Source organism: Fusarium pseudograminearum, chromosome 1 (genome assembly GCF_000303195.2).
Source record: "Fusarium pseudograminearum CS3096 chromosome 1, whole genome shotgun sequence".
In the NCBI taxonomy this organism is placed as follows: Eukaryota; Fungi; Ascomycota; class Sordariomycetes; order Hypocreales; family Nectriaceae; genus Fusarium; species Fusarium pseudograminearum.
In genome coordinates, this window is record NC_031951.1 from 1,254,445 (window position 1) to 1,268,685 (window position 14,241).

The 14,241-nt window shown below is 47.9% G+C and overlaps 5 protein-coding genes across 5 annotated transcripts; 3 read left to right on the forward strand and 2 right to left on the reverse strand.

The window, feature by feature from the left end:
• Nucleotides 1–1,024: 1,024 nt before the first annotated feature.
• On the forward strand, nucleotides 1,025–2,047 carry FPSE_00072 (uncharacterized protein; the record flags this gene model as incomplete). Its single annotated transcript, XM_009253192.1, has 1 exon — nucleotides 1,025–2,047. The coding sequence occupies one exon, from the start codon at nucleotides 1,025–1,027 to the stop codon at nucleotides 2,045–2,047; it is 1,023 nt and encodes a 340-aa protein (XP_009251467.1).
• A 1,116-nt stretch (nucleotides 2,048–3,163) lies between these two features.
• FPSE_00073 (uncharacterized protein) lies at nucleotides 3,164–4,788 on the forward strand (the record flags this gene model as incomplete). Its single annotated transcript, XM_009253193.1, has 2 exons — nucleotides 3,164–3,247; nucleotides 3,298–4,788. 2 exons carry the CDS (start codon nucleotides 3,164–3,166, stop codon nucleotides 4,786–4,788), a joined length of 1,575 nt encoding a protein of 524 aa, XP_009251468.1.
• Nucleotides 4,789–5,459: 671 nt separating this feature from the next.
• FPSE_00074 (uncharacterized protein) lies at nucleotides 5,460–6,805 on the reverse strand (the record flags this gene model as incomplete). The annotated part of the gene is made up of 2 exons (XM_009253194.1): nucleotides 5,460–5,956; nucleotides 6,007–6,805. 2 exons carry the CDS (start codon nucleotides 6,803–6,805, stop codon nucleotides 5,460–5,462), a joined length of 1,296 nt encoding a protein of 431 aa, XP_009251469.1.
• Nucleotides 6,806–7,657: 852 nt separating this feature from the next.
• Nucleotides 7,658–9,878, forward strand: FPSE_00075 (uncharacterized protein; the record flags this gene model as incomplete). The annotated part of the gene is made up of 9 exons (XM_009253195.1): nucleotides 7,658–7,716; nucleotides 7,796–8,369; nucleotides 8,421–8,465; nucleotides 8,514–8,580; nucleotides 8,628–8,877; nucleotides 8,931–9,066; nucleotides 9,119–9,219; nucleotides 9,275–9,494; nucleotides 9,546–9,878. The coding sequence occupies 9 exons, from the start codon at nucleotides 7,658–7,660 to the stop codon at nucleotides 9,876–9,878; spliced, it is 1,785 nt and encodes a 594-aa protein (XP_009251470.1).
• Nucleotides 9,879–10,116: 238 nt separating this feature from the next.
• Nucleotides 10,117–11,626, reverse strand: FPSE_00076 (uncharacterized protein; the record flags this gene model as incomplete). The annotated part of the gene is made up of 2 exons (XM_009253196.1): nucleotides 10,117–10,615; nucleotides 10,668–11,626. 2 exons carry the CDS (start codon nucleotides 11,624–11,626, stop codon nucleotides 10,117–10,119), a joined length of 1,458 nt encoding a protein of 485 aa, XP_009251471.1.
• Between the last annotated feature and the right edge of the window lie 2,615 nt (nucleotides 11,627–14,241).

The window sequence follows — 14,241 nt, forward strand, 5'->3', positions numbered from 1 at the left end:
ATACCCTGGACCCGTCATCCACTGAACCCAGCTCAAGTGCCCGCTAAAAAGGTCCCTAGTGGGCACTGCACGTTCCTCCACAGGTACCTAGCCCCTCCATTTCTACTAGCGGAGGTACCTTAGCAGACCCTGCACTGACTGACCGTCTATCACACTGGATTGCTATTAGTTAGAATTCAAACACGCGCCCGGGCAGTGTCACTTGTCACTTGTCACTCTCCCTCACGGGCAACTGCCTTCCCTCTCAAAACATTCTCAACTCACTTTCATCTCCTTCAAACGCTTTATCCGTTTTCCTCATCTTTAACCTCTTTCAAACTCAAAACCCCCTCTACTTGTCTCTGCTTCACCTACTCTTATTTCACGTCGCCTGAAATAGTGCCACCTCCCGAGAGTCAACGATTACAAGGTTTCCCCTTCGCCGCCTTTCTCCCCTCTCTCCTCTCGACCCCAAAAACAGAATCGCACTGGACCTCGAACTACAGCTGCAGCACCGTAACTGCACTGCATATCACTGCACCACAAAAGTATAGCCTCTCCACCAGGCTCGCAAAACAAACAGAAAAGCCGTCCTTTCCACCTCGGGTTCCCCCAAAAGCTTGATCCACCCCCGCCTTTCTGTCGCGCTGAAGTTGAACCGAACTCAATCCAATCCCACTCGCTCGTCACTGTGATCGCTCGCTCCCTTGACGCCCTTTTACTTGTGCTGCGCCGCCTGCCAATCCAAAAAGAGCACCGACTTGCAGCCGCCGACAAAGACAGAGACAGAGAGCTCCCGTAGGACCGCCGCTGACGATCATTTCTGCCTCGACGAATAAACCTCCAAATCGACGCCATTGCTCGTCGGCCAAGACGCGATCAAGCTTCAAGCCGGCACAATTGCGCATGCCATCGTTGATGTCCTGACGACACCGGCTTGGCTCTCAACTTTCTTGTCATCCGTGTCGTGCCGTGCCGTACTGTATTGCCGTACATCGTATCACGTTTCTGTTTCTGTTTCCACCCACCGATTACCAATCTCAAAATGGAACCAGTTCCTGAGACAGAGCGTATGGAGGAGTTCCGTCCAGCTCCCACCCCTGCTCCTGTTTCCGCTTCCACCTCTGTTTCTGCGTCACCCGCCGCTTCGCCAGTCGTGCCATCGCTGCGACTGCAAAACCCCAACGCCATCTCTAACCTCAGCATCGACCTGCCCCGAAAGCCACCAAACCTGAGACGGAGTACCGACCCAAGCCCGACTTCGCCTGCTTCACCATCTTGGTCTTCCTCGCCATTCATTCCCTATCGACCACGCACCACTTCTCCCCTGTCGGGAGCTCACACCAGGTCTCGTTCTACAACGAGTCTCGCGCCCCCAATGTCCCGCACTCAATCCATGCCAGGTGTCAACGGCTCAGGCCATATTCTGTTCTTGTCCCAGCACCGACCTGGAAGCCCGTCTGCGTCACCTAGTAGAGTGCGAATTCCACGAAAGCCTGCTGATGAGTCTTTCCCACCTATTTCGCCAGTACGAACTTCAGTTCTTGAACCCGAGCAGAGGCATGAGAGACGAAGCACTTCTCCCATTATGGGCATTTCCACAAGCACTCCCGCGCGACTTCGACGACCATCTTCCCCTCTGCGGTCCTTCACATCTTCGAGCACTGGCTCCCTAGGAACCTTCCCCTCGACTCCTTCATCTTCAATCTCATCCTCATCCTCTTATCGAAGCTACGACGCTCTTTCAGGAAGCTACGGGACCACCTACTCCTCGGTTCCATCCACACCAACATCAACCAGATCCCGAAGTCCCAGCATCTCCAGTTTGGAGACTATTCCCGACACGCCTGACGCCGAAGAAGCGGCGCTGGAAGCTGAAAGAATTGCCCAGCTCAAGGCGGATGCAGATGCTGCTGAAGGAAATGACCCCTCAGACCTGAAAGGGAAAGATGGCCAGATCCGAGGACGCACAATGGGGTTCGGCTCTAGAGATAAGCGAAAGCGCTGGAGTGTGTGCGGTGCCGAGCGTCGAGGGGACATTGATCTCGAGACCATCTGGGAGGATTGATTGATTGGTTGGCGGTGGACGGTTGGCTGAGATATGGTTTATCTCCAAATCTGCCGGCTTACAGCATGCGTAGCTCAAGCTGCCATGGGACGATACTTGATACTTTATGATTGCATCACGGGCGATGGTTTACTGATTATTCTTGGCGGCATAAGCATATGGTTTTTGTTGGTTTCTTCTTAGCTTTTACAAAGGGCACGACGGCGATTGCGTGGCCCTCTTGATACCCATTCCTGCACACTATGGATGATTCGACAGGACAAACACGCACACACAGAGAGAGACAGACAGATAGGCAGGCACTATACCCACAGACCACACTGAGTTGGCTGTGAATGGAAGCAGACTTGTACCTCATGATTGGATGAATTGTGTGCACTCTTTGTGATGTTACTCGTAGGGACTGTTTCATTATACGACTGGCTACTGGGACACAATGTTGTACTGTATGACGCGCTGTGCACTTGAGATGAATATCATCCCATTACTATAAATGAAGGGAATGATAAGAGTATGTATGAACAATAAAGTCTTTCACTTATACTGCCCTTTGGATGACAGGAAGATCTGATACTGCTAATTACCTAGCCCTTAGATCTGATCGGAATTGAAAAGTCCACTCTTTGTCTTTTCTTCCCTCGCTGTAGACAATTAATTGCTTCTTCCGCCCTTTGTTCCCTTAGTATTGTGCCACTGAAGATCTAGCTCAAGCCTTGTGGTTGGCGCCAAAAACTCCCTTTGAATTGATAAAGTGCCCCCGCCAAGTGAAGCCGCCCTTGTGCTGTGTTTATCTACGTCTTCCTTTTCGCATACAACCATCCCTCTTCCAATATACGTCGTGCCCTTTTCGTATAATCAACCACTTTTCAATATTTCATCCTGCCAATTTTCAATATTTTACCACCCTTGTGCTGATATTCAACTCCTTGAGGAGAACCCTTTGATCAAAATGAAATTGTACTTAAAGACGATGGGATGCGTCCCAGAAGTGATTCTCTCACCACCAGACTCAGCATCTCTTGCCATACTCTCACTCTCACATACAGCTTCATTAGCTTTTAGCTGATCAATCTCATCAACCCTCTTCTTCCTCCTCTTCAAACTTCCTCTTACAATATGCTTCTGCCTTCAATTGTTGGCGCCGTTGGCCTTCTTGGCACGGTTGCTGAAGCTGCTCCTCGCGGTCCTTGGTTCGGTCGAGTATGTATTTTTACTTCACTTAAAGCAAACACATACTAACATAATTTCAGGTTCAACCCCGAGTTGCTCGATCTGCTAATGACTATACTCCTCCCAAGTACATTCCCATCAAAAGTTACACGCCTCCCCAAAACACCACTACTCCTGTAATCAACTCGACAACTCTTGAGCCAACCATCCAATGCCCTACCAACTATGTATTTGTCTCTACCAGAACTGTCGATGTCACAGTCACCGTCACTGCTTCATCCGACGGAGCTCACTACACCACTGAGACTTGTAAAGACTGCACCAAGACCGTGAGTATCAGCAACACCGTCCTTGTGCCTCCTACCAAGTACGCTTCGACACTTCCATACGGTAGTGAGAGCACAGGTTCCCCCTACCACCCTGCCAACTCGACATATGCGGCGCCTTCTCAAACAAAAACTGGCAATGACTATCCTCACATCAACTCGACCATCGGATACTCATTCACCACGCCTATCGACCAGCATGCCGCGCCCACTTACCAGACCCCCAGGCAAAGCGCAGTCTACAGCTCTCCTGATGGACAGATTTCTCCTCCAGTTTACACCAAGCCGGCCAACACCAAGCCTGTGTACTCGGATCCTGCTTATGGTAACTCGACTGGTACACAGTCGGGATACGTTCCTCCCGTATACACCAAGCCTGCTTACTCTTCTCTTGCTTCCGGTAACGGAACAGTACCTATGTACACCAAGCCCGTGGACACACCCACCTACTCAGCCCCGGTCTATACGAAGCCTGTTTTGCCCGGTAACACCTCAGTCGTTACTCCTCCTATTTACACAAAGCCGGCTGAAACTCCCGTGTACTCGGTCCCCGTTTACACAAAGCCAGCTTACCCTGGTCCTGTGATCCCTGGTAACTCCTCTACTGTTGAGCCTCCAGTCATCTCTTTGACCACCGACAACGCAATCTACACCCCACCAGTCTATACCAAGCCTGCTGAACCCCCGGTGTACTCAGTCCCTGTCATCCCCAGCAACTCTTCAACTATTGAGCCCATTATCCCAACTCCCACAGGTTCTGCCACCAGTGAGACTTCTGCTTCGCTCTCGACCAGCGCTTATGTTGATCCCATCTACACACCGCCCGTTTACAACCCTCCTGTCATCAGCAGTGAGCCTTCTGAGTACTCTACCATCTCTATCACCACCAACTCGACCATTCCTCCCGTGATTCCTACAACCTCCGAGGATCCCATCATCGTCTCAACCACAGATAGCACCACAAGCTCAGAGACCGAGCCATCCTCTGCTGAAACCACTTCCCTTGATGTCACCAGCTCGCAGGCACCCCCAGTGATCCCCACTCCTTCAACCACCGAGATCTTCACTTCTACCGCGGAGACATCGGAAACCACAATTACTGAGACGACCGCGGACACTGCCACAACCAGTCCCACCGTGACACCCTTCCAGCCCACTCCCACCCCCGCGGCATTCAGCTATGAGCAACCGCGACAAGGCGGGCTGGCTGCGGCTATCAGGCTGGGCCTCGGGCTCGGCGCCTAAGCAACTAACGACATCGCTTTGACGACATAGCTCATTTGTACGGACAGCATTTCTTTATTTTGGATTTGGAGTTTGAGGGTTCTGATTAATACCTAATTGTGGTTTCGGGGCAGTGTGATATAGATGCATACGTGGGATGGTAGAACATATGACGGTGGAGTATTACTGCTAATGAAGAGGGAGGAGGACCTCAGGGTATCAGAAAAAATGGTCGCTGGGAGCATAAGAGACGAAATTAGTAGGTCATCTTATGTTGCTTAGATTATACCTTTAGGCTGTTTATTTCTGTACCACAAGGCCTAGGAGGCCAGCCTTTCTGTTACCCTCCTAATAGGAAGAGTACCATGGGATGGCTTTTTGCTACGTAATTGTTTTATGTTTATTTCTGTCAAAAGTATAAGAAGTTTTCATGGATCTGTTTTATGGTTGCAGATACATATATTGAGTCAACTACCTATTTGCGAGTCGATTGTGATGGCACTCGAACCTGTGACAAGATGTTCCTCAACTTGTTTTAATATCAAAAATACAAAAATAAGAAAAATCCCAGCGCAACTTGTTGTGGTGCTTCCTGTTTGCTCCTCACCATCACCCAAGTGATTTCCCTACATCGTAACCCCCCTACTAAACTGGCTCCTCTTCAACCGCAATGAGAGACTGACGATACTGCGCTAATCACAGACTACCTGGCTCTCGGCCAGAAGATTGAATTGATCATACGCGCTACCATTGCATATGCCGACTCTGTAAAGAATAGGCGAGATGCGGAACTGAACACGGCTCTCTGGGGACACCTCATGCTCCCAGCCTTCAACTTCCATGAGATCTGGGTTCCATCGCTCCAAGTTACCTGAGTCTTGTGCCCGGTCCCCCCAGTATATATCGTAGATTGACAAGGAACTCATCCGATTTATATCAAGCTCAACCGCAGAGTCGATGATGTCTTTCAGTTCTTCCGAGACCATCTTATCAGTCCTGTCAAATCCGGGTTTTTGATCAACCATAAAAGGTCGCAGGCGTTCGGTCTCGACGTCCACCACATGATCGATGCCAATGCTGCCTTTTTCACAGAGCTTTGTCATTATTTCTGAGCCTTTAGCTAACCATTCTGCGATGCGAGCAACAGGCGGCTCGGCGTCCAAATCGCATCCTGTCTCTCCAACATGCGCTGAAACAGTTGTCAGGATAATTCTATGAAGCGATAACATGGGTACTGACCGATAAGGTTATCGTGAGTCATCTTGAGTACTCTTACACCAGGTCCGCCCCAAAAGTCTTTTTTGGAGTCAAACACAATGTCTTGTAAAAGAAGCCATATGTAGCCTCTCATGAGCAAATCGCGAAAATCTGGATCTTGGATCTGTTTGCGATAATCTTTCGAAACACGTTGTAGCCGCTGCGTGACTTCGTCGTCGAGTGGCTGTCCTGATGAAGCACCAACCAGTTTACGAGCCAATTGTTTGATGCTGAAAGTCATGCACTTCCATCCATACATGACTTCATCATCCTTCGTCTCGATCGGATGGACACCGCCATTCAGGAGGTTGAGTATCTGATTACGCACCTTGTAATATTCCTTGGATCGTTTGATTGCATTCGGGAGTTTCTTCTTTTGATCGTCGGAGTTCCTAGCTAGATTGTCGTAATTGGCTTTGAGGACTTTGTGCTGAATTTTCTCCGATTCCAGCTGCTTTTTAAGGTCTTCAACCTCCAAAAGCAATGAAGTCTGGGTAGTTCGTTTCAAGACTCTTTCGACACGACCGGCGATTTGATCCATGCCGGTTTGTATTCCACTCTGTACCATCTCAGCTAGCTGGGATCTCTCTTGAGCGGCAGCAGCGCGGTAGTCTTGGATGAAATCATCATGGCCCAGCTGTTGCCTCGCGAGTAGTTCTTTCGCTGTCTGGTTGTCAACTTCACTGCTAGACTGCGCACTGGGGTCGGACGATTCTTTCTTGGCACGAGAAGTTGGATCCGGCTTCAACTTCCGCTTCCGCGAACGAGTTTCCACAACCATCCTGATTGTTGAACGAAAGGATAGTGTCCTGGATTGTAGCAAGTCAATGACTGAGAGTGGACAAGTATGAGCTGGTGAGTAGAGTGGGAGTGAACGCACCGAAAGGATGACCAGCAGAATGGAAATAATTGGCCCTTGAGGCTTTGTCTTGTCTCAACTTGGGGCTTCTTGGAGTGGCCGTATCACTGAGAAGTGACAGAGGCAGGGATGAGATGTTGTGAGGGAGTGTCGGGTGTTGGTGTTCTAGTGGTAGAAAAGTTGACCCCTTAAGCCTAACCCTTAGTATAAAAAATAAGTAGCCCAAGAAGCCTGGTCTAAACAGCATAAACTGACCTATTGATTTTGTCTCTTGTGCTTTGAGCAGCTAATTTTTCTGATACCCTGAGGGTGGTGAAGATAGCAGTTAAGTCCCAGACAAAGACACATGAAGAGCGGTGAAAAGGGAAAGAAGAAAAAAGGAAAGAAAGCAAAGGATAAAGGGAGATTAAATGTTCTTTGAGGGGAATACTAGTAAGCACCAAATGTATGAGCTAATGCATAAAGGGTCATGAATGAAGCTGGTTGAACTTGTTCCTTTGTTCTTTGGTTTGTGGCTGGCTGCAAGTGCCCGGTGTGCCAGTGCAAGCAGAATCATCCTGGCCAGAACTTGGTCGCTTCAATTCTCCCTTAAAACCTTCCTTGGCTTAACCTCTTCTCCGATTTCTTTCCTTTCCATCACAGGTACTGAACAGCCAACGTTATCTCAATTCTGACCATACACCAACACTACTCTCCCCCTTTTCTTGGTCTACAATCCCCCCAGCCCAACACTTCCCTGAGTACATCGAAAGTAAAAGCAGTAAGACAACAGAAATGGCGGCAGAAACCCCCACTGGTGATGTTATCACCATCGGCATAGACTTCGGGACAACGTAAGTTTTCACTCCATGGTGTGATTGCCACCTACATCTAGTTTGAGGAAGGCTCTTACTCACGAAGCAACTCTGCCAGATACTCGGGAATAGCTTGGGCTTCTTCCAGAGAACCCGAAAACATCCAAGTTGTCACGGGCTGGAAAACAGAGCTCAACCATCGCTCACCCGCTAAAAAGGTACCAACCCAATTGTTTTACAGCAGTGGCAGCGACACCTCCTGGGGCTATTCTGTACCTGCCGATAAGGATGCCCTGAAGTGGTTCAAGCTTCTTCTCATCGATGAAAAGGACATACCTGCTAAAATAACCAATTCTTCTCAATTTCAACATTCCAGAGAACTCTTGGAGACCATGAAGAAGGGCCCCATCGATGCTATCGGGTGTTTCTTGAGTAAGATCTGGAGCCACGCAATGGATTCCATTGAGTCCAAGCTTGGGAAGGAGCTGGTGCGGAATTCTGAATTCCAAGTAGTGGTTACACTACCCGCCATCTGGTCTCCCTACGCACGGTATCGTATGGAGAAGGCTGTTGAAGTTTCCAGGATTCGCAGTCCTAGACCCTGCGGTAACACTACCGTTTGCTTCATCTCCGAGCCGCAAGCAGCAGCGCTGGCTACCATGCAGGACTTTCGGGATACGTCAACTGTGAAGGTATGGTTCGAAATGTTCAACATTGGTAACCGTCCACTTACAATACTGCAGGCAGGAGACACTATGGTTATTTGTGACGCTGGAGGTGGCACAGTCGTAAGTTATGGTCGAGTTCATGTTCACAAAATCCTAATACAGCAGTAGGATCTCATCAGCTGTGTGGTTGAATCTACCTATCCATTTGTCGTCAAAAAATGGGATGGAAGTGAAGGTGAGTTTCCGGTCGATGCATGATACTGCAGCAACTAAGAGTCTTAGGCAAGTTGTGTGGAGGCGTGTTTCTTGACGAAGAGTTCCTGGAGCTCATCAAAGGAAAAGTCACCCCAGGCTCATGGCCAAGCGTGAGTATTGCAGAACAGAAAATGTTTCTCAACAATGAGTGGGAGCATGGAATCAAGCCACAATTCTCGAACCAGAACCGGACTTGGCAAGTTGACCTGCCTGACAGCTGCAGCGGTCCGACATCCGGCGGGAATATGAAGCGACGAAAGGCAATTGACCTTAGTTCGTGAGTCATTTGCAATACCAGTTTGTCAACAGGATGATGACTTGATTGATTAGGGACGAAATATGGTCTGTCTACAACCCCATTATCAACAAGATCGAGGCACTTGTCAGTCGTCGAATCAGCAAGATCGAGGCACTTATCGGTCATCAGATCAATGCCGTTCAAAAGAAATGTCGCAGACCAGCCATTGTAAGCACTTTTATAGAATCGGACATTTGAGTTCTTGCGTTAACATGCATAGTACATCGTCCTTGTTGGAGGATTCGGCCGCAGTCCCTACCTCTTCAGCCGACTGAAGACGACATTTAACGCGACGGTCCTACGATCCAAAGGGGACAAACCGTAAGTTATCTATACTCGTAATACATGGGCGAGCACATGGCTGATTGTGTCATAGCTGGACGGCAATTTGCCGCGGTGCTGTCATTTATGGCATCAATGGCCACGGCCCTGAAGCGAGTCTTGGACCAGAGATTGACACCCGAGTTGCTCTGAGAAGCTACGGAGTATTGTCAGACACCCTATTTCGACCGGACGAGCATATTGGATGCGAGAAGTACTGGTCAGAGGATGACCAAGTGTGGAAAGTCCACAAAATGGAATGGTTTATACGCGAGGTTGGCAATGCCATGGACCAACTCTATGACTTATGACGCTGACTTTAATAGGGAGAACCTTTGTTGACCAAAAAAACGCGTCAAAAAGACTTTTTGCGACTGTGCTCTGGAGGTATTGATAAAATGCAGAATTTTATCTATAGTTGCACTGAGTCTCAGCCGCCCAAGGTATGGGATTCAAGTATGGAACCGCTGTGTGAGATCCAATGGACAGGCGACATCAACATCGAGTCGTTCCCAACGCAGACCACCCCTCTTGGGAAAGTCCTTCGCAAGGTTGTATATGTCATCGAAATGAATTATGAGGATGGATGGGCGGACTTCACTATCTATTCCCAGGGTATGCGCGTTGGTGCCCACCATGTCAATGTCGAGTTACGTTAAAAGCTGGCTCGGACAGCACTGAGGTTCGAGACACTTGTTCTGGCTATATGGTTTGGGGAAAATAGACGGACGGTTGGGATATAGACGGATGGATGTATAGATTGGACTTGAGCATCCAAAAGATTGATCAATTCAGGATCAGCGCTTGTGTTCACATATGTTGACTTAGGCGGCAAGCCTGTCATGAGTATTGACCCTCGTTAGAATGCAGCACATTCGCTATTAATGTGGCAGCGATCTATGCGTCTTCCATTACCACGTCCTCCTGTGCTTCAGGCTTTGGGTCCTTCTCCACCTTGCTCACCTCGCCATTAGCCTTGGGAGCATCTCTGATATGTCGATACACTTTTATCGTGCAATCCTGTCCTGCGGTCACCATTGTCTCACCGTGGACGTCCACCCAGAAGCACACACCCTTGTGGCCTTCGACCCGTTGCAGCACCGTTTTTGATACAACGTCCCACATGACGATACTGCCATCTTCGCTAGCAGAGACGATAAAGGGAGCCCCGCCTAGGACTCCAAAGCAGCCTCCAACGGCAAACTTGTCGTTGATGTGACCTTGATATGTTTTTTTAACAGTGCCAGAAACATAATCCCATAAGCGAATGCAATTATCTAAATTAAAGGCCAAGACGAAGCGGCCGTTGGGGGCGAAGCAAACGTTGGCAACGGCTGGATTGTCTTCGTGAACGAGAGTCCGTAGACATTGACCGGTTGATGTGTCCCATATACGACTGGATATTCTGTCAGTAGATATATCAGGAGATGAGGGTAAGAGGTCCATACATCAAACCGTCTGTCGAGCAACTCACAACCAGCGTTCCGTCTCGACTAAAATCAATCCCGCTGACAGGATCACTGTGTGCAGGTAGACTGCGCATAAGTCTACCTGCACGCACATCCCACAAGAAGACAGCTTCGTCGTAGGAGCCACTGGCAAGAATATTGCCCTTTGGTGAGAATGCTAAGCAATGGATATAGTTGTGGTGACCCTTCAAGGGTGCCATATCTTGACCAGCTACACTCTTTCGGGTCGTTGTCTTTGGTCGGCCTGTAACGCGATCCCATAGTCGAATAGCTTTGTCGTCTGAGCCGCTTGCGATGGTGTTGCTATCGGGTGTCCAAGCAAGGCAGCTTACTCCAGCCATATGCCCGACGAGTGTATCCATGTGCTCGCCTGTCGTGGCATCCCAGATCTTCACAGTAGCATCCGCCGACGCAGATGCGATAAAGCGCCCATTTGGCGATATTCGGACTTGTGAGACAGGTTTGGAATGGCCTCGAAGAACAAGATGGGTTTTGTAGTTGGGTTTGAAGGGTTCTTGAGAGGGAGAAGATTCAGCTTCTGGTGGTGAAAGGGAGTCTATTGGAGCGTGGCGAGAGGATGATTGTGATCGAGAGCGTGATCGCGAGGAGCGGGGTGATCTTGTTCGTGATGTTATTCGAGATGGTGAGCGCGAGCGCAGTCGAGAGTCGGACCGTTTGCTAGATATGGACTGCGATCTCAACCGTGATCTTGACCGTGATGTGCGCCGACTTTCGTAACGACTTTCTCCAGCACCATCTTGGCCGGGACTTGGACTGACAGTCCTGCTGTTTCTGCGGTTCTCTCGTATGGATAGCTTTCTTGTCGCAGACTGATCTACATCGCCATTCTCGCCATCGCGTCGGGGGGAGGAGTCGCCGCTTGATTTGTGACGCTTAGCACGGGGTGAGTCCCCATGACGCTCGTCATCAGAGGCCATCGTGGTAGGGTAATACTGCGGGTTCCTTTGATAATGCTAAGCCAAGGGTGGGAGGTAGTCTGGACAAGGCTGAGAGTTTGGCGCGCCTGGGAGAGAGTGAAAGCGCGGAGGTGGGGTACGAGGCTGAGAGGCATGACCCAATGAGGGTATTGATTGCACAACTCGGGGGTGTGACACCAACCAGTAAAGACGACCTGGGATTATCCACCTAAAAATAGTGGTAATCTTACTGTAAAACAGACGGGCGCATAAAACTACAGGTGCTAAGCTAAGCCAGGCACAGCACATGTTGCATTGCATATAAAATTAAGATTGCCAAAACTGTCCCCTTCATCAGCCAGCGACTTGAATTGAATTTGAATCTGACCATTCGTTAATTGATTTGTGACAGTGACACGTCGTTATTGGCCAGGGCTCAAAAAGCCACTCCTGAAGATCCGGAAACTACCAGAGTTTGGGGAAGCAGGGGAAAGACTCTATTGGTAGCCTGTCTCCCAATTCAAGCAATGGAGAAGGCCCTCATCTCCGGGGAATCCAATCACACAATTGTCGCCATTTCGGTAGTTGATGTCATTGAAGCATTCACGCGCGGATGCTTCGAGGTGGTGGTTGAGATGGGTTCGAGTTGAGGGGGGCGTGAACAATTCAAGCTTTGGAAAATAAAACACTCCCCCTTTTTTGAGTTCTACAGGGTGATTGAACATGAAAGCATCAAAGAGACAAGCTTTCGCTACAATGAATTCTGAGACGCGGGCCAGAGGCGTCCGGTAGTCCAGCCACGGCGTTGACTCTGCGACATGCCGGCGTATTGTGTTTTCTTAGCCACGCTGAATCAACAGCCGAACCCCTTTGACTGCCTAGGTATCTAGCAGAGTCAATGCCAAAGACTGCAGTTTACCTGCAGCTACTAGTGACTGTATAGGAAGCTGAGTCGCTGCAACGGAACCAACCCAACATACTGCCCGACAGCAATGGCGGTCAAGAGTTTCAAAACCTTTCGGACGATAAAGGCAATTTTAGTTCCGCTCAGGCTATTGATCGCGTGCCGCACCGTTTGCCCGAAAGAATCGACGATGGCGCTGTAATTTCTCCTTTCTAGATCATTAATTCGAGTAATGTAGGGAGTTGTTGTTGGTCTTGCAATAGTGGATTAGCTATTCTGGCTTCAGCTCCAGATTCATTTGGGGATGAGAATCAATTGTCGCAGCTGAGACTAGACTAACTCACCGCCTTGCCGTATACCCCCCCACTCCACACACTTATAATAGCATTACATTAACAACACAATAATGACTTCCAATAATTCTACAATTATATATATTAATCCAATTCAATTGAGATTCTACATACTATCTAACTAATATGTATTATATCTACTGTTTTTTTCTTAGGCTCTTTTAGGTATATTTCCTTTACTTTTTCCTTCAATTTATATATAATATTCTTTTCAGCTTAATCTCTCGCTGTAATAATCTAGTCAATTAAAGGGAAAGCTGCATTTGGATCAAATTCAACTGGGACTTGGCCAGTAGGCTCTTTAGCCGCCGCTAAAGCTTTAAGAATAGCTTTTTCCTCCTTAAGGCGTTGAATTTAACTGTTTTTATTGTCAATTGCCTTTATTATCTTCTTTATAATACAATTGAAGTTACGGATTAATACAATTCCTTCATTTTAAGCAGCTTTCTATTATTTTTAAATATCGGCACTTCCTTAAGGCATACCCCAGGTTGCATTATCAGTTACTCGGCGCCTCCTTAGAGTCATAGGTCCTTCAAACCCCTTACGTTACCGCTCCCTAGGCTTCAATACATCGATAGCCTTCCTAAGGCAGATCGGGGCAACCCCAGACTTCAAGAAGCTACTTATTATATTCCTACGGCTTATAGCTTTATATGAAGCTTTATTATATGCCTCTAGGAAGAGTTATTATTGATTTGGAGAGGTTGCTTTATATATAGCCTAAGCGCAAGTTAATTGGTGATAGTATATCTTAAGGGGCCCAAATATAGTAACATCGAGTGGTTAAGTAATATGTAATAAATGTAAAGGTAACCAAGATAGCTAAATATAGTGTAATTAAGCCTTTTTCATTAATTCGGGTATAATATGTAACTTATATTAATTTAAGACTAATAGTCTCTATTAAGAGGGATCTGATAGCGTTATCTCAGGGATAAATACATCCATAAACCACTTCATAAAGATATCTAAGTTAGACCAGCCTTTGGGACTTGTATTGTACTTCTAACTGGGAAAAACGCAAGGAAATCACTGTCCTTGGAGGTTTTTTCCAGTGAATATGATAACAGGCGTAAGACGGCGAGATCCAGCTGATATATACTCGATTACTAAGGCCCAAGTTAAATTATCGGTCTTGATAACCTCAGATCATATCGTCATAACTGTTCCTGCTACTATACCGGCCTAGGTTTCCCCAAGTTACATGCCGTTTTCATCGACGTTGTATATATTTACTTATGTAATATTTTTATTGTCAATAACCTATTAGAGACCCTTATAGTAGTCAGATAACGATTTCCTCATTATAGCATATTTTCTAGCTGCTTTATAGACCTTTATAGGCTTCTTTTCTATAGAGGAATATCATGTGAAGA